Raw genomic sequence first — 26,609 nt, forward strand, 5'->3', positions numbered from 1 at the left:
CTGGTTTTGGAGGTTGATACACTTTGCTCTTTTGAACCTTAACTGTCGGAGAAGGTATTTCACTTTTGCCATCAGTGGAAACCTTTTGTTGAGAAGAATCCTTAGCCTTGACAAATTTTACCTCTTTGCTAGTACTTGGAGCATCTATTCCCTTATAGCCCAATCCTCGTGTATCACGATGATTTTTACTTGCTCCTAGCATAATGGTTAATTTGTTTGAACTAGTATTGAACTTTTTCAAGTCATCTTCCAACATCTTGATTTTATCAAGAGCGGCAGCTAAATCAGCCTCGAGGCGTTTTTCTCGAGCGCTTTCTCTGTCGTCAAAACTTGTTTGCTGGGAGATAAACCTTGCTTCAAGCTCTGCAAATTTCTCTTCCAACAAAAAGTACTTTTGATAAAGATTATCACATTCAAGTGACTTCATACGTAGGTTTTCCTCAGAATCCTTGAGGATCGATTCGCAAGAACGATTCGAAAAATAAACACTTGCGTAACATCTTCTCAATTTCTTGTTTTCTCGACAGAGAGGAATCAGAAGAGGTGAGATATGAGAAGTTATAATCTTCTTCATTTTCCGTGAATCCAAAAACTTAACATACTCTGAGACTTCCTCATCAACTTCTCTATCAATATCTGAATCACCTTCATCAGAAAGTTCATCCAACTATTCTTCTAGGAGAGTTTCCCAATCAACAGTTTTTACATCAAGAGAATGTTTAGATATTGACTTAGGTGTGACAGTTCTCTCAGGTGAATCCAAGCTTTTAGAATCATCTGGTAATTTCTGAACTGGTACGTTATTAGAGATAGACTCGTCCATAATCAGATCGCTACAAACACAGACTTATAAGGTATTTAACGTGTTTGCCTGCTCTGATACCAATTGAAAAAGCGGGGGTCTAACAACAGCACCCAATATTTCGATTAGCAATCTGTAGGGACTAACTCCGAAATACTTTGCTAGAGAATCAACTAGACAATCATACTAAATCTAGATAAAAGTATCTCAAGGAGTTAATATCTCTCTCTTGATTTGATTTTTACTCAAGCTAAAAACAATAGCGAGTCTTTATCAAATAAAAAGAATACTTGGACGGTATCAAAGACCAATGTCCAAGGATCAATCAATATCAATCAACAACCAACGGTTGGATTTCCAATTGATGATCACGAACGCACAACCTTTATTATTTCAATTATATAAAATATAATGCGGAAAAGAAATAACACAGATACCAGAAATTTTGTTAACGAGGAAACCGCAAATGCAGAAAAACCCCGGGACTAGTCCAGATTGAATACACACTGTATTAAGCCGCTACAGACACTAGCTTACTGCAAACTAACTTCAGACTGGACTATAGTTGAACCCCAATCAGTCTCTCACCGATCCAAGGTACAGTTGTACTCCTACGCCTCTGATCCCACCAGGATACTGCGCACTTGATTCCCTTAGCTGATCTCACCCACAACCAAGAGTTGTTGTAACCCAAAATCACAGACTTGATAATAAACAGATTTGTCTCACACAGAAAAGTCTATAAGAGGATAAATCTGTCTCCCACAGATAAACCCTAGGTTTTGTTCAGTCTTTAGATATAAAATCAAAGTAACAGGAACCAATTGATAATCCGATCTTATATTCCCGAAGAACAACCTAGATTAATCAATCACCTCTCTACAATCCTTCCTGACTACACAAGCGGATTATCGAGGAATCACAAAAGTGAGACGAAGATGTTTGTGACTTCTTTATCTTGCCTATTGGAGAACTCTCACGATCTCAAGCCAATCAATCGATTGTAGTCGTACGATAGAAGATGCAAGATCAGATCACACAACTACGATAAAGTAGTATCGGTATGGCATCACAATCCCAATGAAGTATTTAAGTCATTAACCTGATTTTAGAGAAGAAGATCAAAGGTTAATGGAGATCGACTCTAGCGGGCGCACTAGTATCACACAGACGTGTGGGTATTAGTTTTGCACAATGCTAGATGTCTTCTTTATATAGCCTTCAAATCAGGGTTTTGCCTTAGTTACAAAGCAATCCTTATTCACCGTTAGATAAAAACCTGATTTAGATTCAAGCTAATATTTCTCAACCGTTAGATCGAAAACTTAGCTTGTCACACACACTTGGTTAGACATTTACTGGGTTCGTGAAAACCATGCCCAAACGTGTACGTGTATGTTGGTTCAACATAGTAACCCAAAAGGTTAACCATATGAGCATTTCATATTAACCTTGTTCTTCTTCACCATAACTAGTTCAATTGACTCAAATGAACTAGTTAAAGAGTTGTTCAATTGCTATGATATCTTATATAACTACACAAGACACAGTTGAAACAAAGATGATTCGATTCGATTGAATCGGCTCATGAACATTATAGCCACGGTTTGCATAAATCATTCCTTAGTAATTTAATGTTTCATGTTCAGAGCACATCTTTAGATCATAACCTCTTAAGTTCACAAACAAGTTCGCGGACTTAAGTTAATCGGTTGAGTTTTCCAAACTCAGTAGAAATTCTCAGAAAGAGAACTTCCGCTAGTTCGCGGACTGGGTTCGCGGACTTAGCACACAAACGAGTTTTGGAAAATCCCAGCAGAAATTCTCGGTCGATAACTTCCGTCAGTTCGCGGACTGAGTATTCAAACTAGGTTCGCGGACTTGACAAGCCAATTCCACAATCCTCCCGATTTCTCTTGATCAACAAAGTTCGAGAACTTCGGTTCAAGGAATACATGTTTATGTAATATAAACTCACATTTCAATCATTGATACATTCTCAGAGGACGCTATGTAGCCGTTATTCACATACCGATTTACGTCAGGGCAATTCACAAAGTGATTAAAACTTTTCATGACTTTCGTCACTAGGTGAAGATAAACTTGATCAAAGCGAAACGCTTTACCAACACACGATTTCGAGATAAAAGATAAGCAATGAATGCTCATCTCGAAATGTCAAATGTGTATGATCTAGTCTATATAGCATACGACTTTTGTCTCATAAGAAGTAGTAGATAGAAGAGATAGACTTTTGAGTGATAGATAAGTTCAAGTCTCCACATACCTTTTTGTTGATGAAGTTCCACGGTTCCTTGTATAGATCGTCTTCGTTGTATGATGAATCGCCATGAAGTCCTTGAGCTCAACTACACTTTTCTATCCTATTCCGAGACTTAGCTATGTAGGCTAGAAATCAAGACTTATAGTTTTGATCACTAACATTGACAAACATGCTTGAGATAGCAACGCATGCGAGGTTGACCGAGCTATGCTCTAACACTAGGTCCCAGGGTTTTTCTGTATTTGCGGTTTTCCTCGTTAACAAAATTCCGGTGTCTGTGTTATTTTTTTTCCACATTATATTTTGTTATATAATTGAAATATCACAGGTTGTGCGTTGTATCGATCAATTAGGAAATCCAACCTTTGGTTTTTGATTTAAATTGATTGATCCTTGAACATTAGTCTTTGGTACCGTTCAAGTTGCTTCTCTTATAGTCAATCGGGCTCGCAAATTCCTATTCACTGATTGCAAATTGAATTAAGAGATAGAGATATAAACTCTTGTATATACTTTTCTATAGATTGAGTCTGACTGTATAGTTGATTCTCTAGAAAGTATATTCGAGTAAGTCCTCTCAGATTTCCAAACGAATTGTTGGGTGTGGTCGTTATACCCCCGCATTTTCATAAATGAAGTCACTTTTCATTTGTGTGCAACAAGCTAAGTTCGATCTAACGGTTGAAAGATATTAGCTTGAGTCTAATCAGGTTTTCATCTAACGGTGAGTACTGAATGCTTTGTTACTAAGGTAACATTGATTACAAACCCTGATTTGAAGATTATATAAGGGAGAACTCTAGCAACTGGGAAACCTAATCCCCACACGTCTTGTGTGATACTAGTTGCGACTAGAGTCGATTCTCTTTAACCTTAGGTTTTTCTAAAACCCAGTAGGTTAATGACTTGAAGACTTCATTGGGATGGTGAAGCCAGACCCAACTATTTTCTCTGTAGTTGCGTGTTTTGATCTTGCTGTTTTCTATCATGATTGAGTATTATCTTCTCTAAGATTTGCTCGAGATTTAATCTCCGATAGGCAAGATAAAAAGTAGTCACAAACATCTTCGTCACATCGTTTGTGATTCCGCCAATATCTTGTTTCGATACCATACAATTAATATTATTGTGAGGTGATTGATATTTCTAGGATGTTCTTCGGGAATATAAGTCCGGTATATCAATTGGTTCTTGTTCACCTTGATTTATCAAAAGACGGAACAAAACTCATAGGTATATCTATGAGAGACAGATTTATCTATTCAATAGACTTTTCTTGTGAGACAGATTGGTTTATCAAGTTTTCGACTTTGGGTCTTAGTAACTCTTCGTTGTGGGTGATATCAGCTAAGGGAATCAAGTGCGCAGAATCCGGCGTGGTTCTAGAGGCGTAAGGGACGCGACTGTACCTTGATCAGTGTGAGATTGGTTAGGGATCAACTACATTCCATTCAGAAGTTAACTTGGAGTAGGCTAGTGTCTATAGCGTCTTAATACAGTGTGGTGTTCAAATATGGACTAGGTCCCGGGGTTTTTCTGCATTTGCGGTTTCCTCGTTAACAAAATTTCTGGTGTCTGTGTTATTTCTTTTCCGCTCTATATTTTCTATATAATTGAAATATCACAGGTTGTGCGTTAGTCCAATCAATTGTGAATCCAACCTTTGGTTGTTGATTAAATTGATTGACACTTGGATATTGGTTTTTGATACCGTCCAAGTCATTTCTTATATTCAATTGGGCTCGCAAATTCCTATTTGTTTGATTGTAAATTGAATTGAGAAATTGAGATATAAGTCTTTGATATACTTTTCTTAAGATTGAGTCTGAATGTCTAGTTGATTTTCTTGAAAGTATATTGGAGTTAGTTCATACAGATTGCTGAGCGAAATATTGGGTATGGTTGTTAGACCCCCGCTTTTCAGTTTTACTTATGCGCTGTCAATAAAACCTTATTGTAAGGGTCTAAAAGATAGAAGACTCGTTCTTGCGTTTGTTCAAGGATGTCATTTTATCGGCCTAAAACTTAATCCCGGTTGACCATTACCTCCTTTGAATTTTGAAGTCTTTTTGCCAGGATTCCAACATAATTACTCGATGGACTGGTGTGCAAACTACGCGACGGAAATGGACCTTTGAAAAGCTTTATACATGTCGCTTATGAAAGAACAAGTAATTGTAATGACGGATGAAGAGACAAATGAAGATGAAGAGGACGAGGTAAATGAATCCCCGGTAAGATTAGGAAGTCCATAAAACATAATATGAAGTCTTTTTGGGATTGTCATAAAGGATCGGTCTTTTGTTTTTGTGAGGATAAGGTAAGATTATAAATGACATACAATGTATCCTCAAACACATCATATGAATGTAATATTTTGGCTTTTTCTTATTTATGTGTTTGTTAATAAATAAAATACAAGTTTCCAATTATGGGAAAGCTGAACCTCAATGTAAAATTGATACCAAAGTTACAGAGAGATGTTCCGCTTAAATTCAATACACCACTTTAAGCCGAACCTGGCAACTTTCAAGAAAACTTGTGGGAATTGTCAGGTTCGGCTGAAACAGAAGAATTCATTTTAAGTCGAACATGACATATCCCATAAGTTTTCTTGCAAGTTGTCAGGTTTGGATGTTCCTATAATCTAGATTATGAGCCGAACCTACATATATTTTTGGTAATTCCATTAGTTTTCATTGATAATTGTTTTCATTACAAAATAAAATGCACACTACACAATATTAAATAGTTTAATAAAACCCAAATATGGGTTATTAGAATCTCATATGTTTTTTGAGGAAGTCCTCAAGGATGCAGTATTGAGCGCAGGGCCGTCTTAGGCATGGGGCACGAAGGTCGACCGCATTAGGCCCAGTTTTGGGAGGGGCCCAAAAAAAATTAAAATGCTCGGTATCTCTCCCTTTTAAATAAGAGAATTTTCATTCAAACTCCTCAATTGAACATCCAATTACAAAATAAACCCTATAAACTAATTAATTCTATGAAACTCCCCATTCTCTAATTTTGTATGTTAAGTGGCCCTTTGATCGGTTTCAACAACATGATGTATCAATGATGATTAACCCCTTGCAAGCCCTAATTTATTTTTCCATTCTCCTGCATAGGCACATCATCATACGATTCATACCCATCACTAGGTTCCCTTGATAGGTTGCACCAAGTATTTTTGGAGATTGTATTGCCGATCTTGTTGCTTGGTTTGAAGATGGTAGTTGTCTTCATGAAAACCCTTCTGTTATTGTTGTTGGTGCCAGTTGTTTCTTAATTATTCTTGATTTTTTTTAGATTTTATTATGTAGAAGCGTAAATAGGTTGTTTTACTAATTGTCATTTCTTATTTTTCGATTTATGTTTTTCTCATGTATATAAAGAAAGGCCCATTTCGAAGTGTTCGCCCCGAGCCTCTGAAACACTAGAGACGGCCCTGATTGAGCGTCCTATTCGAAATCCTTTCCCTTCCATCTTATCCATTCAGCTCGTGACCGCTCTTCAGTTTCAGCAATGGTTTCACCCTTCAGTCGATATTGCCTTACAATCCGAACTAAAGCAATAAAATCTTCAACTTGTTTTCTTATATCAAACAATCGAAAAAATAACGCGACACGATCTCGGTTATGAGGGTTCCTGGTGTCGGAGCAGAAGCTTTCATGAATTTTTCCCTGATAACTCTGACTCATTATACCATTCATGTGATGTTCTTCACCCCTTTTTGGATAATAGGCTACATAGTGTGTGCATAGTGATACATCTTCGTCTAAAGTAAAGTTTGGAGCATGAAATGCCATTTTTCCAGATATATGAATAAAAAATTGGCATCTAGAGTGGGTATATATAGAAGCTACGTGAATAACGACTAGTTTTTTTTTTTTTAAATAGTCGTTCCTCGAAATTTGTGAATTTGAAAAGTAGGGTTCGACTAATAAAGTAACTAGAATACTAATTTTGGGTCGAACTTCGTTGAACTACAAAACTTCATTGAACTACAAGTAATAGGTTAGGCTGAAAATAAAGAGAAGTCGAATGAGACGAACTTCACTATACAAAGAGTTCGGCTAAAAACCGAAATACTAATTTTGGGCTGAACTTCATTAAACTACAAAACTTCTTTGAACTAGAAGTAATAAGTTCAGCCAAAAATAAAGAGAAGTCGAATGAGACGAACTTCACTATATAAATAGTTCGGCTGAAAACCAGAATACTAATTTTGGGACGAACTTCATTAAACTACAAAACTTCTTTGAACTAGAAGTAATAAGTTCGCCCAAAAATAAAGAGAAGTCGAATGAGACGAACTTCACTATACAAAGAGTTCGGCTGAAAACCAGAATACTAGTTTTGGACCGAACTTCATTAAACTACAAAACTTCTTTGAACTAGAAGTAATAAGTTCGGCCAAAAATAAAGAGAAACCGAATGAGACGAACTTCACTATACAGAGAGTTCGCTCGAAAATGGAATTCTAATTTTGGGACGAACGTAACATTGTTAATATAAAAAATACAAAGCAAGTGGATGAGAATCTAAGTTATACTCTTCCACATATCATAATAATCTAACCTCCCAAACATCAGAGTGATAGCTAACATTTAAACCGGAAATACAAGTCAAAGACAAGCTAACATTTAAACCGAAATCTAAGTTATAGTCTTAAAAGTTAAACTAAAATCCAAAACATCAAAGTGCAATAACAAAACATACTCATGCACCACCACCTCCACGACCACCTCCACGACCTTTTTTACCACATCCACGATCACTTCCACGGCCTCTTTTTCTTGCTCCATGTCTTTCATTTCTTCCACTTCCGCCTTCATGTTCATCATTGGTATCAGATGCATTACCACCTCTACTTGGGCCTCCGGGTTCTTGTCGGGTTCTCTTCATCGACTTTTACTTTGCACTGACGGATTGACCTACGCGAATGACCTCTTCCAATTCGTTGCAGAAACCTTGTTGCTCAGCCACTGATGGCGTATGTTTGCAACTAACTTTCTTCTTCATTTTCTTCAACAACTTAGTTTCCGACGACAACTAATTTCGTTTTAAACCAAAATTAGAAAAGAATATACTTTCATATTTTATAATATTTTTAAAAGAGTAAATAAAGACATCACTTACCATTATCGTCATTACCTCAGATACACTATGGATTTTGTTGTCAGACGGTTTCTTTGCCGCAGCTTCCTTTGCTTGTGCCTCCGTAATTTCAGTTTCGACGAGATTTTGACTTTCTCTATTAATAATGAAGGGATGGGAAGCTTGATTATACCAATCCATGTACTTTTCTACAACTTCACAAGGATTTTGACGCAAACTCTCTAACCCTTCCCGACTCAGCATGTTGTTATCCATTTCATTCCAATGACGAAGAGATGACTCGGGATCATATTTTGATTTCCATGAATCGGTGGTGCTCTTTGTGCCTTTACTTCCCTTCGGAAGCAACTTGAACTTTTGGTTATCATCATATGATACTACTTGGATGAATCCAAATTGGCGGAATACTCGACGAGGATCGAAAAATACACACCCGCCTGGATAGAACAATGGTCCGTAGTACATCCCCAAAGGCATATCTTTGTCTTTAACAAATTCATCTTCTTCTTCTTCCGTGTTATATAGTTCAAATTCAATACCATATCCATCCAAAGAGTCTAACTTTTCTCTTAAAGAGGTTATCTTTTCGGGTTTATCCCTCTTCTTATGGTATTTGAACTCATATTTGGCCGAATTTGGAAATGTATCATCCACCACCTCAATTGGTGTGCTTAATTTCAACTTCGGGAAGTGATCATATACTTACACCTACATTAAGCGCATAAGAAAAATCTTAGTTGACAACATAAGCCTTAGAAATACATACAAAGGTTCGGCTCAAAACAGAATAACCAATATGGGCCGAACCTGACATTTTAAGAATAATTACTACCAAGTTGTCATGTTCGGCTCAAAACTGAATTGGTATTTTAGGCCGAACTTGACACTGTGATTGACTAAAACTAGAAAACAAAGTACGTGATCAAGTAACTTAAAAATGGAATTAAAGTTATTAAGAAGCACCTGAAAGAGACTGAAGTCTACTCCAATGTTTCTAGAGTCTAGCCTAGAGATTGTATCAATTGAATCGAGAAGGAATGCAACACAAGAGGATCGCCAAGCGTACTCATGAAACTTTGGAATCTTTTAAGAATTGGATATATTGAGCATTAACTTTGTTGCCAGTATGGTCAGGAAATATAACTCGGTCGAGAGTGTGCAACAAATAAGCAGCAGCGGTCTAGTTTATTTTGGTCGCGTCCATCACCAACCCATTAACTTTCTGCACAGTATTCTCGAACTTTTCTTTCAGATTCTTTAACTTGAACGACTTCAACATCTTTAGTTTGTTATCCGTGCCACGACGCACTTCTTCCGCCTCTTTAGCGGCGCAACAAAACTCAAACTCGGTAGTACCACGATTGCAACCAAGAACTTCTTCGGCCAACTTATAAAGTTGTTCCCAATCCAATTCAGAATATTCAACATCTACACTTTTCCCACGTGCTCTAAGACCTATAATCCTATCAACGTCATCAGGTGTGATTGTCATCTCGTCGAATGGAAGATGAAATATGTAAGTTTCAGGACTAAATCTCTCAGTAAAGGCAGACGCGGTTACTGAATCACAATCCTTTTGCTCATGTTGAATTGCTTTGCATAAACCAGACCGCTAAACTATAACTTGAACCTCATCGACCTCATTCTTCAAATCCCAAGCTTCAGCCCTTTGGTGTCTCAAATTTCTGACCACATGCTTATGATCCAGAGTCTCATAGATTCTTTTTTTCCACGACTCCTTGTATCCAATCAAAATCTTTCCTTCATCTTGAGGAATACCAAGTATTTGGGTGTTCCTATGGATAGGTATTACGTATCATCATCGGGAATACGAAGCTTTGTCTTCCGTGGTTTAGCAACTTTCCTCTCTTTTACTTGTTTTCTTGGTTGTGGTTATGGTTGTGGTGGTTCTTCTTGTTCATCATCTTCATTTTATTCATCTTCGACGACTTGTTTTCTATCCCTTTGTTGTCTTCGTTGCTCATATTCTTCATCATTTTCATTTCTATTTGTGTTACCTTGTAATCCTCCTCCGCTTCCGGTCTCTTTGGTTGCAGTAGTATTTTCCTTGTTAGCTTCACTTCCCTGAACTTCTCATTCTGGTTGTATCTCTGTCTCTCCATCCTCTGTATCGGATGTTGTAGTTTCCTTTTACGTGCAACCAAATTTTTGTTGCCTACTCGAGGTTGGGGAGTTTTAACATTAGAAGGGGTTACTTCCCTAGACCTATTCTTCTTGTCCTTTTGAGTTACAACTCTACCACTACCACCACCACCTTTGGTTTGTTTCCCAACACAAAGAAGAAAGTAACAAAAATAAAATTAAATTAAACACACAGAGAGATGTTCGGCTTAAAACCTTTAGATGTAAAATCGGTCGAACATCACTATAGTACAAACTCGACTCAAAACTGGATTACTAATTTTGGGTTGAACTTCGTTGAACTACTTTTTATTGAACTACAAGTAATAAGTTCGGCTGGAAATAAGAAAAATAAAGACTCCTTGAATGAGACGAACTTCAAAATAGTCTGAGTTCGGCTCAAAATAGCAACCAAATTTTGGGCCGAACTGTTCTTCCACAGAGGAAAAAATAAAGAACAAACCTAGGTTCGTCTATTTCTGTCGCAAAATTTTGGGCCAAATCCACTTCTGAAAACCCTAAATTCATCAAAGAAATCCTATTCTATCGATCAAACAGAGTAAGAACAATCAAATTTAAGATGGGTTTGTATGAAATACCTTCTAATATACATTCTGGGTTATTTGATTCTCGATTTTGTGAATCAACGCCCCTCGACTTGATTTGTTCTTCGCTAGCCCTAGAACTTGCTTGATGTATTGCAGTCCAACATGCACGTCTGGAAGTAGATCTCTAGCGCAACGTTTCATTCTACTCATCATTATAGTTTTGATTTTAATTGATGATCAAAGATTTTTCATCGAACGATTACTCGGTTTATGGAAGGGGTTCGGCTACAAAAATGAAGAAGAAGAAAGAATGAAGAAGAAGTTTTGTTGACTGATTTTGTTTTAGTTTAGGTTTTAATCTAGTCAAAGGGTATTTAAGTAATCTGACTAATTTTAGTTTAAGTTTTTAATTAAATTGATGATTATTTATGTAAATTTAATCTAAATAAAAGGTGACATAGTAATTTTGGTATGGATAAACATCTTCTATATTATAAAAAGAAGTGTTGTCTGTTTTGGGTAAAAGACGGCCATTTGATTTCGACGATCGGCGGCTGAGATAGATAGTTGGTGAGATTTCTATCCGTCCGTCCGTTTAGACATATAATTTTGGAGAGATACTTATGTCCGTCGGATCGTTAAGTTGGCTGATTTTGATAGGCTTAAATAAACTTCAAAACGGAAAATACATTGCCTCTATGCATTCCATGTGGGATCACCGAGCACAAAACTGTGCCACGCTAATTCATGAGAATCGATGAAGGATCTATGATATACTAACTTAATACAGACATACAATTGGATGAGGGATATTTCCAAGCGTTGGATCCCATGAGTTTACTGATGTTACCAAGTTTCCGTTAATATGTACGACTTCTCCTAAAAAATTTATGAGTACCAACGAAAAAACTTTATGGTTGCCTTACAAAGAACTGTTTCCTTATGAGTCGGATTCCTAAGTTATCCCATCTCTCACTGTTTCTAAATGGCAAAGTTGAGCATATAAATTATCTATATGTGCTGACTCCAAGTCTCTCAACCATAGAGGTCGCGCGACATATGAGATTAACATTGTTGGCGCCTGCTCAAATCTAGCATACAATGTTTAGCTAATGGAGAGAAAAATTAAAAGGTATGGTACACATCCATGGAATCTCTCATCTATGCAGTGAGTTTAATTTCAAGGAAAAGAACTGCATCTGTACTGTACAGAATTATGGTTAGATACATGGAAAAGAATATCAAACGTAAGGTGCAGAACTACGGGTGAACCACCAATTGTATTCATTAGCACTATTCATTAGTGGTTCACAGTTTACAAGTTTGTATTTGCTTTCTTCGTAAAATGTTGTCCAGTGTTCCTCAACCTACACCTGTAAGTTACACAAGGTTGGCTATTCGTCTTCGGACGCACTGACCTGCTCGCAAACCCTTTAGGTTTCTGTATCTCAAGTGTGTTCCACATAAACTCACTGTGGATTTATGTCAATTTTGCAGGTAACATAAAGATGGAAGCAAATACCAACGATCCAAAACAAAACAAAATTTGACTGAGCCGGGAAACCCAAGTAAGAGTTCTGAATGCCGGTAAGGTTTAAGATTTTATATTGAATTGGTGAAGTTATATTGAAGCTTTAATATTTTTGAATTACACGTGGTTGAAGTGTTTGATGAATTGCCAGAATCAGTTTTGGGTTTGGTTATTTTATATTGCAGTGACGGATTTTCAGTGAGCTTGATTTGGCAAATTTAAGTAAATATGTAAGTTTTGATAATGACTACCACTTATTGTAATCGATTTTGCATCTTTAGTTTGTTTTACTCAAGCCTCTGTTAAATTTTCTGGAATTTTGTTTCATTTTGGTGTTGGCTTGAAATGGTGGTATTAGCTTGAAATGGTGGTATTAGCTTTTGTACATACTGGTGGTGCATGCGGAAGAGAGCAGCTAATTGGTAAAGGTCCGCGAAAGGAGTTTCTCTGGTGGTAGATATCATGTCGTGTAGCTGGTGATCGGTGTATAAGAAAAGGTGAGAAGAAATTGCTAGCTTCTGGTAGGGTATTGTGTATGGACGGGTAAGATTATCTGAGAACTTGCGAGCTTTTGGTTTTGAACGTTTAACTTGGTATGGTAAAAAGTTCCATAATAATAATTTAATTTAAAGTACTCATATTCATGTTTGGCTGGAATCAGACTAATGAATAGCTTAATTAGTTAGGTGAGTGACAATATATGTGTTTCATTTACACATGATTACTATGAAGAGTTTTTGTTGCACCATTCATATTTCAAGCCTCTATTCAGCAGTATAGCATGGTTTAGAGCACCAATTTAATGCTCATGTTGGATTCCCATATATAGGGTCTAAAACGCACTCAATTAATTAAACACGCTACTGTGACTCGAATAACTAAGACACTATAATATGATACGACCAACTGAATATGTGGGTCTACGATCCCAATCTTATCCGGTTATTAGGATCCAACTAATTAAACACGCTATTGTGATCCGACTAACTAACACACTATAATATGACATGTCCAACTAGATATTGGGACCATTCTGCTATGATCCGACTAACTAAATATACTCCCGATTGTTATTGACAGGACCAACTAACACACTAATTTACTGTGGGCACTACATCTGCCTTTAAATTTTCTACACGGCCGGGACCTATTCGGTTACTATGATCCAACTAATTAATTACGCTATCATGACACGACTAACTAACACACTATAATATGACACGACCAACTAAATATTGGGACCAAAATATTGTGATCCCAAACTGACTAACTTACATGTTGACTAAAATATTGTGGAAGGATACAAACCGGCTGACCAAACAACATAAAAAAATCGATAAAGGTTGAGCCCGGGCAGTAGGCCCGGGTGATACCTAGTCTTTTGTAAAGATACCCTAGATGACATCATCATTTAGTATCCTTAAAAAAAATTCAGTATGCCTCAAAATGGGTTTCAAAAACAGGAGAACAAATATAATAAGGGAAAATTAGGCGCGGACCCAAAAAAAATAATATTCTTATTCTCAGGTCCACAATTAATTTTAGATACCGTGACACCCAAAATTATCCGAAATTATTAAGAATCAATACATAACTCGTTATCCATACTATTTTTTCAGGTATAACTCGTCATGCAGCCTAATTTTTCAGCGGTATAATTGGCAACACAACTTGGATATAACATATCTAAAAATCCGCGCCTTGGAATTTTACAAATTTTATATCGTTGGAAATCTTTTTAAGAGAGCTACACAATGAGTACAAACAACAATATCAAATTTTTGTTTTTCACGAAAAAGTCGGAGGTGATCATCGTTTTAGGGAAAAGTTTCGAAAACTGACTACATATTCATTATGCAGCCTCCAAAACAGATGCATAACACATTATGCAGATGCATAACGAATTATGCAATCATTTTTATGCATCTATAACGAGTTATGTAGCCATTGTTTTGGTTGATTTTAGTCCGTACATAAAAAAATTGATGCATAATTGGTTATGCAGCCATATTTAAGGATGCATATCAGGTTATGCATCCATTTTCTCGATGCATAAAAGATTATGCAACAATTTTCTCGATGCATAATGCATTATGCATCCATTTTCTTGACTGCATGATGCATTATGCATCAATTTTCAATTTCACACAAAATAACAAAGATGCCGGATAATGTGTTATGCATCTATTTTTTTGACTGCATGACATGTTATGCATTCATAACAACATCATCTTCTTCTTCGTCGTCGTCGTTGTTCATCATCCAAGCTCAAATAAGCTTTATTATTATTCCCTGTATTTTCTAAATCTCTAATTAACTTTTCTTCCTGTTCTACTTGATTGAAACAGTTACAAAACCCTATCTCCATCTCAGAATACATCTCAGATCTATCTTCTCAATCATAAAAAAAAAAACCATTCATACATCTTTCGGAAATAACAAACAGCAAGATCTCGATTCATCTCATAACATCACCTCAAACCCTAATTTTCGATTTCATTCATCTATTGTTTCCAATCTTCATGTGATTATATGGTCTATCAATATTATTGATCATAAGTCACAGTTGGGAGGAAGAAAAGAAAAATAATTGAAGAAGAAATTCCCGTGAAGGAGAAGAAGATAAGATACGAAGAAACCAAATTTTATAAATTGTGGGTTTGGGAGAAATTTTCTCACGAAAATTGGGTGCGCGCGTGAACTTTTATGCCCGTGAGTTTCACGGTGTAGAAAATCTGTAGAATGGGTCTCCCTGTAGTTTTCACATATAATAAAAGTAGGAATTACCTATAAATCCTATTATAATGGTATTAGTTAGTGGCAGGTCCACCCACTAAAGCCCAATAACCGGAGGTCCTTTTTTTATAAAAAGGAAAATTATGGACCCATGTTTTTATCAACAGGTCCTAGCACACGTGTGAATTTTGGTCGAAATACCAATAATATCCTTAATGTGTAGGAATATAAGAAAAAATCTTATCATAACCTTCTTTTCATTTCTCTCTGATCATTTTTCTTCTCGAAGGAGCTCTGGCAACGAATGTTTTATTGAGATCATGCGATTTTGGGAAATCAAGCTTCGATTGATTGTAACTTGTAAGTTGATTTATCTATTATTGATCTTTAATTCATGTTTCTTCTTGATTCAATCTTAATCTGAGATCCAAATCTCTTGATTCCTTGGAGAGAAATTAAGAATTAAGATTTTTGGGTTACTGAAAGAGGAATTGAACTCAGTTTTTTGTGTGTTTACGATCTTTATTCTTGATTCGTTAATTTTTTTACTTCAATTTTTATAAAAATACTTCAGATCTAGATACATAATCATGTTTTAGGTTCATTTCATTAGTAGATCTGATTTTTTAGTTTCATTTTGTTGGTCTTTGGTTTGTTTTTAATTTGCTTTTGTGTATTAATCATCAGTACGTATATGATGTACTGGTGGTTTTTGATGAAAATAGTCCAAATCTAGTTATAAAATCATGTTTTACGTTCGTTTCATTTGGAGATATGATATTTTAGTTTCATTTTGTTGGCTTTTGGTTTTGTTTTTGTTTGGTTTTGTGTATTAACCATCAGTACGTATATGACGTACTGATTTTCTGTGTTTACTATGCATCTATATGTTTTGCTTGTGTATCAACCATCAGTACGTATATGACGTACTGTTTGTATGAATCTTAATCGTAATTATTCGATTTTTTGATTAGATTATGATGTTTTTAGCTTATTTGAACTCTCAATTTGATTTTCTTGTTATTTTCGTTCTTTATTTTCTAAGAAGATCATGCTTGTTTATTGTTTCAGGGGTATTATCTAGCAGTACATATGTCGCATACTAATACAAACTACTTTTGATTCTGTTTTATTCTTAGTTTTATCACTTGTTGTTGTTTGATCCATAAGTACATATCTTCCATACTGAAATAATACTCTTTCGATTCTGTTTTTTTATAGATTCATTCCATGCAGTTGTTTTTTAGTTCATGAATCAGCAGTACATATGTGGCATACTGATACAAACTGCTTTTTGATTATGTTTTATTCTTAGTTTTATCACTTGTTGTTGTTTCATCCATAAGTACATATATGCGATACTGGAATAAGACTCTCTCGATTTAGTTATTTTCTTCATGGAGTTGTTTTAGACAGTGAATTAACAGTACATATATTGAATACTGAAAAAGTTGCTCTTTGAATCTGTTTTATACATAGATTTTAGCCAGTTAATTCTTATGATTTTGTCAGCACATATATGGAATACCGAAATAAAACTGAACCATCGTTAGGTAGTATTAATCTTGATGTTGTCATATTACTTGTACTATTCATTTTTGTTCTGTTATTCATATATGGATTGTTGTTGTGTTTTAATTGTTACATTTTGGTCACATTTACAGGTTCAATATGTATGATGTTAAGAGTGTTGGCGCTTTTTGGAGGAAGTGGTCCAATGGGAGTGGAACACTAGAGAGATCCTGTTGTTTTTTTTTAACCTGTAAGCAGTGTAGCAGATATGTACTCAAATTATGTAAGCAGTGTAGCGGATATGTACTCGAATTTCATAAACAGTGTAGCAGATATGTACTCGATATAATGAGCATGTAGACACACACGTTTGGTAGTCAGGGTCCCATGTTTTAATTAATTGTGGACCTTCAGATAAAAGAAAATTCTGATTGGACCCTACTGTAAATAACCTTATGGGCTTAGGACCAAACAAGAAATTTTCCATAATAAAAACAGGAGAACTCCAGCCGCCAGATGGGCCTCCAGAATGAGTGCTGGGCCTGCTAGCCGTCTAATAGCTTTTCCTTATCCACCTTCGTGTTTTATAGTAAATTATAACACCTTCCTGTGTCAGAACATCGATATCTATATCTATATATAGATTGTAGCACCACCATCACCGTCGGTAACTAGTTTTTTCCCTCTCCATTCTGTATCAGCACTAGTATTCTCGACTCGTAGACGTTTAGAGAGAGCGCGCGTGAGATTAAGGGATGGATCGAGATTGGGGATCGAAAACTGGTGGTGGAGGCGCAGCCTCTGCACAGAATGAAGCCATCGACAGAAGAGAAAGATTAAGAAGACTTGCTCTAGAAACTATTGATCTTGCTAAAGATCCTTATTTCATGCGTAATCACCTTGGAAGGTCTGTCTAATATCACATCTCTCTTTCTCTTTTCCTAACTTCTGTGTATTTCAAAACCCTAATTTGTTCCCGTGTTTATTGGCTACTAAAACCCTAATTTTGAAATTGTTTGTGAATTTTTTCAGTTACGAATGTAAGCTTTGCTTAACATTACACAATAATGAAGGGAATTACTTGGCTCATACTCAAGGGAAACGTCACCAGACTAATTTGGCTAAAAGAGCTGCTCGTGAACTTAAAGAAGCTCCTGTTCAACCTCAGCCTCATAAGCGAAAGCTTTCTCTCAAAAAATCTGGTAATTACTTCAATTCCTTGTTACTTTTTTGTTATAATAATCCTTTAGGTATCTAAAGGGGTATTGGTAAGTAATAATAGAATATCTAGGGCACAAATTCCTTGACTTTATTTGTCATTTAAACAATAAGGTTAGTTTGTGTATTTCTGAAACGATTGGTGTAATTTTTGACTGCTCTAGGCATGTCTAGATGTGTGTTTGACAGGATAGATTATCTAGAGAGAATAAGGAATATGGACGAGTTTAAGATATGGATTACTTAGCGAAGCATTAAATTGTCATCTGGTAGTCTAATTGTGAATAACTAGTTGTTAGATATTTGTTGGAGACATCAGGAATTTGCAGGTGAACATTTTTAGGTGGATTAGGTTAAAGGTCCCCCTTCTCCCGCTAAGCAAGAAGTTTTTTACTATCAAGACCAACACACTAGCCTTGTTGCTTGATTCTTAATTCCCAATATCTGATACAAAACTTAAAACTAGATCAGTGAAGATGAGAGTAATTGCTTGATAGGTGGTTTTTTTTTTTTTTGAATTGCCTCAATAACTAATAAACAATAAAGGTAGAAAAGAATGTCTCTAATTTGACTCATTGACAGGGGAGGGGGTCTTCTTGTTGCGCTGGTACTCAATTGATGATGTCTACTCATAACTGCAGTAGTCAGCGGTACTCCGAGATGATGGGATATTTACTTACTTGATTGATTCATGACCTTTTGTTTCTATGAGAATTATTTTAATATGTATTATTTTTTCATTTGATCGTGCAGTTAAGATTGGAAGGCCTGGATACAGGGTAACAAAACAATTTGATCCAGATACTAAGCAAAGGTCTCTTCTGTTCCAGGTACTGCATATATTTTTTGTTGCATCTCAACTGTACATGTTTTATATTTATATGCATCTTTCTCTTATGTGGCCAAATCATTATATGTATAATTGTTTCATTAATTTTTCCATGCTATACAATAACTTGTCGAAATTATTGGTGATTGCAGATTGAGTATCCTGAAATTGAAGATCTTGAGAAGCCCCGACATCGTTTTATGTCATCTTTCGAGCAGGTAATTTTTCTTTTTTGTCAGAATGGATCACAAAACTTGTCAATATTTATTTGTGGACTTCAGTTTCTATTTTTGTTTCTTCCCTGGTATTCAAACTTGTTTATAAAGATGTCTAACATGTTCTGTTTCTTCGATTCACATTCATACAGAGAGTTGAAAAGTGGGATAAAAGATACCAGTTTCTTCTGTTTGCGGCTGAACCGTATGAGATTATTGCCTTCAAGGTGTGTCCCTTGTCTAAGCTCTCTTTTGATACTCATTCTGCTCTACATAATTGCTTATAAACATTCATGAGCTTGGTCTTATGCGTTGGAATTTTGTGATTCAGGTTCCAAGCACAGAAATTGACAAGTCAACACCCAAGTTCTTCTCGCACTGGGATCCAGACTCCAAAATGTTCACGGTTTGTGTCTGAACTATCATTAACACTTTGCACCTCTTTTATTCATTTGTTGTTCGTTGTTTACATCACATTTGACATTAAGTTAACTATCAATGCTTGGTTTGTATATGCAGTTGCAATTATACTTTAAAGTGAAACCCCCTGAAGCAAATAAACCTCCATCTGCAAATGGTCCCGCTAATGGCACAGCAGCTCCAGGTGTGCCACCAAGACCATTGCCTCCACAACCTCAAGCACCACCACCTCCACCACCTCAAGGAAATCCGCCTGGTGGCTTTGCCAACCCACCAAGAGGCCCACCACCTGGTTCTGTGCCACCTCCGCCACCAATGTCATCTGCCAATGGCCCTAGACCAATGCCTCCTGGTGGAAGCCTACCAGTTCCTCCACCTCCTTCAGTTGGGAGCGGTACAATGGCAAATTTTACTCCTGGCACCCAAATGGGTCGGCCAATGATGATGATGCCTCCACAAGGCTTTCCAGGACAACAGATGCTACCACCGCCTCCTAACATGGGACAACAGATGCAAAGGCCCCCAATGCCTCAGTAAGTGCCGCACATCAAGGCTTTTAAAGCTGAATTCGATGGTTTTCATCAACATAAGAGGCTCTGGGAATTTTATTGAAGTTGTAATGGTAATTATGATTTGGGTTTTACTGTTCTTTCCTTGAATGGTAGGATTGTTACTCTTTGCCAATAGTACTTTTCTCGGTGGTCCTTTCCATGGAAGTTATATTGAAGGTATCATCATGTTTTTCTTGTCTGATCTGTGGCTTCAGCCTTATGGTCATCTATAACCTCTATAGGTGTACTATCTTTTTTTCAATGGATATCTTCAGAACGTTCTTATCCTCATCAACAATACTATTTGCTACAGGGGTTGACTGTTCGAGTGGAATTTCACTGCCGGTACCACTTTTTAATAATCATTTAGCTAAACAGGCAACTCCATTTTTATAAAGACTCCTTTAAAAAGTTCTATTTGACTTGTTAATTTGATTAATGGTAACCGATGACTCCATTACCATCTCGACCTTCATTACATAACTCTCAAAAATTAAATCGGTATAGGGGAGATTAAACCTCACCTGCGCATTCGTCACAAGTGTACACAAAATTAAACTCGTTTCCCGTGAAGGAAATATCCCATTTTGGTTCAGGAGAGGGCGGATCCACTCACGCTATTTCACACTTCGGTTGTCTTTTTTTCTAATAAAACGTAAATAATACTCCGTCTGTTTCTGAAAGACCGTCCTCTATTCCATTTTGGTATGTTTCAAAAATGTGTCCAGCTTCTGTTTATGGTCATATTTTTCCAATGAACTCTCTAACATACCCTTAAATTTTTTATATTCATAATTTCTATTTTAATGAGACCCAATCTAGAATATTAATGAAATCTGTATAATTAAGGAAAAAATATATCCTTTTGAAAACAATATATGTATGGTTCCAAATTAAATTCTTTATTAAGGTTATACTTCATAAGTATACAATCTTTATTGATACTGTTTCTATAAATCGATATGTTTTAGTTTCTTTTTTTTTTATTTTCTATTTACAATCCCAATACAATTTTTGATAGTTTTTACTACTAACATATTTATTGAAATAAATTAGGCAAGTAATTAAGGGTGGGAATGTAAACTATCATAGTCTCCTTAATATCTTGACAAAGTCAAACCGGACAGTCTTTTGAAAACGAAGGGAGTAACAAATTTGAACCAAATATTTTGGGATATGTTTTTCTTACGAAACTCTTCGTATATATAAAAAATGAGCACATCTTAAGACATATAACATCTGCTTTGAAAAAGATCCGTTAAAGTTAATATTGGTAGATAATAAGGTCTTGAATGTCGAAACCCACTCATTTTGGGTAGTATGAGCCAGACAAATGACGCCACCAACCATGAACCCACCACTACCCTTCGTCAGATCCTAAACACCAACAAACCCCCACACGCATCCATTTACATTCTATTGTGGTATGTTTGGCTGGCACGGAATAAAGTAATATACAGAAGGAAAGCCTTGATATTGAACATCTCCAGCATACATGGCTATAAAGCTAGAACAAGAATCCACCTGGGAAATTTTGTCGTGCCCATGCATTTTTTGGGCACCTTCCTGATTCGACACAAAATCAAAACCAGTCTAGCATCCACCTCCACACAAAAACCATATCAATAGGATGGACACAACCGACTGTCACTGATGAGGCAACCAGAGGGCACCCAGGTTATGCAGGTGGCGGTCTTCGTGATATGGACTCCTCGACCGATACGACTATATCAATAGCACAATTCTTATGGATGACGACAACATTAGTAGCAGAAACATGGACCATGTTTATGACACTTCGAACAACGACAGCTAGGCATTTGGCCAGAAGTATGCATTGAATCAGACTCATAAAACCTAGTTCACTACATCAAAATTCGGAGTGAATCACCATGATATCTGCAAGATATGATTATTGAATTTCAAAACTTGATACAAATTATCACGTAACACTCTTTACAACATATTTAACGAGAAGCCAGCAAAGGAGCTGATGTATTTGCAAACCACGCAACGGACAACAACCAATAGGAAAAAAAATCCTAAGAAAAAGAGCAAACTACGGAGGGGAAATTACTCAACTGTTACAGGATGATCTGCGGAGTTGCCTCCAACATCATGCACATACCCTTAAAAGTTATAATGAGGATTGCTAATACGTCTCCTAGTAATTGAAGTCGCCTTAGATTTGGTATTTTCTAATTGGAGTTGTCTAAATTACTGGAGTTTATAGCTAAAGTGGTTAGATTAACTGCCGTTATGTTCTGATCTTTAGTGACCTTGACAAAAGAAACTGCTTCAAAATTTCCATCCCTCATTTGGTGGAATCCCAGATTGAATCTACCTTGAACTTCTTTACTGTATTCTTCTTTCAATTCCTTCAGAGTCGCATCATCTTCAGCTTTAAAGTAGATGTTTTTTCTTTGCAACTCTTTGGCCCATCCTATTGCAAATTCTGCTCTTCTCCTGGCTATGGTGACTCCAGAGATATAATCTTTGATGTTTCTTGCTCCCACGCAGTTTCCAGAATAAGACATATCAATTAGAGAAATTTATAGTATAATTGAGGGTTAGCATGTCCATCCATGATAATAGTAGATATCATGAAACTAATGCTAATGATTATCCAAATTTCTGCAGTTGTTCGATGGTAGTAAAGATTATATATGATGTGACTTTGGTTAGCATAACTCTATTAAAGGAGCAGAGGTGTTGTTTAACCCTAACGACCGTAGAACTTGCATCAGGTTAAATTTTCTGGAAAACAAGATCACAACTAGATTTCCATATGAACCAACAAATGGTAGCGAAGGTTGGAATCCAATCTTTGAAGTGGTTCTGAGGATGACACCAATAATTGAGCCATTCAGTGAAGTTGGCTGCTTCACCAAAGATTTGATGCTGAAGACCAAATAGGTTTGTCCATACAACAAAAACATATTGTTAGAGCATAGCTCGGTTGAACCCGCCAAACGTTCGTATGTCAAGGTTGGTTGTCATATTTTAGTACAAAACGCATCTAGAGTCGCTTGATTAAATACTAGAGTCAACTTCGTTTATGTTAGACTAAAAAGTTTAGGAATATTGAGACGTACAAGTATTACTCCGAAGACCTGAAGAAAGTGAACAAGTAACGACTACAACGACGACATCATCCTTCCTCTTGAGGCTAGTAATATTGACTTGATCTTGTTTCCATTCCTAACGTATCTTTCAAGTCTTTTTATATTGAATACATAACATGCGAAGTTATATACATATGAAACTCTAGTCTTAGACTTGATCATAATAGTATGACCAAAGTATTAAGGAATTATATTACAAAGTATAACGCTTATCTTTTGAACTTCGTAAATACGACATCGACATAATCTATTTAGTTACTTGATTATGTGTGCATTATATAGGTGTGATTTCATCCAAGAAAACGATGTATTATTACATTAGTTTAAGGAAGTAGATGTATGAACTTGTTTCATAATCGAAAGGGAAATCATTATGTGTTGATACGCTCTTTCATTGAATATTTTGATTGATCAATACAAGATGACTAGGTGTTAGAGCACTGCTCGGTCGAACTCGCAAGCGTTGCTATCTCAAGCTTGTTTGTCAAGTTTAGTGATCAAAACTATAAGTCTTGATTTCTAGTATACCTATAGTAATATCTCGGACTAGGATAGATTGTGTAGTTGAGCTTTAGACTTCACGACGTTCATCGATTGAAGACGAAGAACTACTAAGGAGAGCTTGTGGAACTTCATTAACAAAAGGTATGTGGAGACTGAAACTCATCTATCATTTAGAAAGTCTATTTCTACTCTATCTCCCTTCGTGAGACAGAAGTCGTATTACTATATAGTATTCGATTATACACATTTGATATTTCGAGCTGAGTTTAACTCGCTTACATATTTCTCGAAATATGTATTGGTAAGCTTTCGCTTTAACCAAGTTCATCTTATATTCTTGACGAAAGTCAAAAGATGATCATGAGAATATCGCCTGGTAACATCTTACCCGATTTGTGTGATACAGTCATTTGATGTAGACTCGGAATGTTTCGTATTGATAATTTCAATAACTTGAAAATCGCTTTGATGCTAATAGTTAGTAAAAAGTACTATTTCCATCCTCTAAGAAAGTTTCAATGATTGAAATAGAGTTTAGAACACTTAACCATAATTGGATTATAGACATAGTATGCGTACTTGCATATATGTTAATCCAAGACCGGTATAGTATGCATACCCGTATGCATACTGGGAAGGTCAGGTAAAGTCCGGGAGCCTTGGCGAACTCAGTTGAAGTCCGAGAACTTTTGTATGCGTACCCATACGCGTACTAATTCAACTGTTGTTTTGGATGTGTGATAGTATGCGCCTCGTTGGCATACTGTCGGACACAGTCCAAGTCCGACTACTTAAGTATGCGTACCCTTTTGCATACTAGAGTGGGTTAAGTTCTAAGATCGGTTTGTTCATGAACTAATACATTTACCAAATTATTAAGGAAAATTATAGTCACAAACGTCTTCGTTTCATCGTTTGTGATTCCACAATATATTGTTTCGCTGCCATACGATTAAGATTATTGTGAGGTGATTGACATTTCTTGGTTATTCTTCGGGAATATAAGTCCGGTATATGAATTGGTTCATGTTCACCTTGATCTATCATAGACGAAACAAAACTCATAGGTTTATCTGTGAGAGACATATTTATCTATATTATAGACTTTTCTGTGTGAGACAGATTGTTTTATCAAGTCTTCGACTTTGGGTCGTAGTAACTTTTAGTTGTGGGTGAGATCAGCTAAGGGAATCAAGTGCGCAAAATCCGGTGTGTACCTAGAGGTGTAAGGAATGCAACTATACCTTGATCAATGTGAGATTGGTTAGGGATCAACTACATTCCAGTCCGAAGTTAACTTGGAGTAGGCTAGTGTCTGTAGCATCTTAATACACTGTGGTGTTCAAATCTGGACTACGTCCCCGGGTTTTTATGCATTTGCGGTTTCCTCGTTAATAAAATTTATGGTGTCTGTGTTATTTCTTTCCCGCATTATATTTTGTTATATAATAGAAACATCACACGTTGTGCGTTAAGGTCAATCAGTTCTTGAATCCGACCTTTGGGTTGATGATTGAATTGTTTGACACTTGGATATTGGTTTGTGATACCGTCCAAGTTATTTCTCTTATTCAATCGGGCTCGCAAATTCCTATTTGTTTGATTATGGATTGAATTGAGAAATCGAGATACAAACTCTTGGATATATATCCATTGATTGAGTCTGAATGTCTAGTTGATTCTCTTGGAATTATATTGGAGTTGTCCATACAGATTGCTAAGCGAAATATTGGGTGTGGTTGTTAGACCCCCCACTTTTTCACTAGGTAGAACCAATCTTAACTTTAGTTGAGAGTTGTGGTATAACTGGTCATAGCCTATAATATATAACTAGTTGTAATTGGTCACAAGTTACTTTGGAAATCAAGGTGTGATGTATTGGAATGCAAGTTGTAACCGGTCACAAGTTACTTTGGAATCCAAGGTATAACCGGTCACAAGATGAATTGGGAAGTTAGTTGTAATCGGTTACAAGCTACCTTTTGGAAGCAAGGTGTAAGCGGTCACAAGCTACTTCGGGAAGCAAGGTGTAACCGATTACAACCTATATTGGGAATCATGTTATATCGGGTCATAATTCACAACATATTTTGGAGTGATGGTATAATCGGTTCCATGAGCAAAACCAAGTTTCCATGGTTCAGATATTTCTTCATGAGGTGTGTGAATTAGGGTTTCGGGTTTGCTAAGATGAGAAGCTTCTAGATGTTGACATTATTTGAACATGTACATAACTCTTATCAGTAATTGTTCAAAGATAATCCTTGATACTCAAAGTGATCCCATACCGAAAAATGAAAAGCATTTAATTATGATTTTCATCATATATGTTTTCATTACCATCAACTAAAGCATATCATCTGGAAAATATTATTAGTTAATGTGCTAGACTAATACTAGAAGTTTTCTATGAGAGTTTTCGGAAATATGGTTTGGAATTGAAGTGGAAATAGGAAAACCGAAATTAGGTACTTTAATGATAATATCTTGAGAATATGTTCGTTTTTGGAATTTCCTTGTTGTCCAAACAACCTTGGTCTATAAATAGTTGAGTTTGCATTTTTCGGAAACTTCATTTGTGTAGTTTCTGGTGGAATTGTCTATTCGGAGGGGAAAGTACCCTAATTAGGCGAAATCTCTTACGACCGCTCGTATAAAGACTTATGTGGGATCAAGAAGCTATACGAGTTCCTTTGGTGGGAAACTAGATAATTGCATTGTTATTTTAGTTTTCGATTATTGATTTGATTGACCAATGGTTGTTGTAACTTTGATTGCACCTACTTTGATTATTCTTGAGAACCTTATCTTCTGACATAAGGGTCACTCAAACTAGATCAAAGTATCGCCGGGATCTTTAGATCCATTTTCGGATCTAAAGACATCTTGTGATAATCCATTGTTAACAGACTTCGTTCTATGCGTGATTGATCACAAGGGTATTCAAGTTGTGTTGTGCAGGTATTGAAGGCAATAGAAGATTTGAAGACGAAGAAGAATTTTTATTAGTTTTCGTATCTTGTGGATTTAGTGCACAAACTTTGATCGCCTGGGATCCAACTAGAATCATG

At 36.2% G+C, this 26,609-nt stretch overlaps 1 protein-coding gene and 1 long non-coding RNA gene across 4 annotated transcripts; both read left to right on the top strand.

Moving 5' to 3' along the window:
* The first annotated feature begins 11,883 nt into the window (after window positions 1–11,883).
* On the top strand, window positions 11,884–13,007 carry LOC113332925. Of its 3 annotated transcripts, none has more exons than XR_003351723.1 (4): window positions 11,884–12,286; window positions 12,395–12,484; window positions 12,586–12,658; window positions 12,787–13,007. It is a non-coding gene; the product is annotated as an uncharacterized LOC113332925 (long non-coding RNA). The 3 variants fall into 3 exon arrangements; XR_003351722.1 differs by having other exon boundaries at window positions 12,614–12,658; XR_003351721.1 differs by having other exon boundaries at window positions 11,884–12,029; window positions 12,614–12,658.
* Window positions 13,008–17,296: 4,289 nt separating this feature from the next.
* On the top strand, window positions 17,297–20,186 carry LOC113301654 (splicing factor 3A subunit 2-like). The gene is made up of 7 exons (XM_026550443.1): window positions 17,297–17,583; window positions 17,709–17,878; window positions 18,648–18,724; window positions 18,876–18,941; window positions 19,091–19,165; window positions 19,270–19,344; window positions 19,458–20,186. The coding sequence occupies exons 1-7, from the start codon at window positions 17,432–17,434 to the stop codon at window positions 19,893–19,895; spliced, it is 1,053 nt and encodes a 350-aa protein (XP_026406228.1). The 5' UTR covers window positions 17,297–17,431; the 3' UTR covers window positions 19,896–20,186.
* The last annotated feature ends 6,423 nt before the right edge of the window (window positions 20,187–26,609 follow it).

This window comes from Papaver somniferum, chromosome 1 (assembly GCF_003573695.1).
Source record: "Papaver somniferum cultivar HN1 chromosome 1, ASM357369v1, whole genome shotgun sequence".
Taxonomy (NCBI): domain Eukaryota; kingdom Viridiplantae; phylum Streptophyta; class Magnoliopsida; order Ranunculales; family Papaveraceae; genus Papaver; species Papaver somniferum.

Bases quoted from the DNA above. Each gene is read 5' to 3' on its own strand.
- LOC113301654 (XM_026550443.1), top strand. From the start codon at position 17,432: ATGGATCGAGATTGGGGATCGAAAACTGGTGGTGGAGGCGCAGCCTCT. The intron at 18,942-19,090 runs GTAATTTTTCTT...ACATTCATACAG, and splicing joins TTATGTCATCTTTCGAGCAG to AGAGTTGAAAAGTGGGATAA. The intron at 19,166-19,269 runs GTGTGTCCCTTG...TTTGTGATTCAG, and splicing joins ATGAGATTATTGCCTTCAAG to GTTCCAAGCACAGAAATTGA.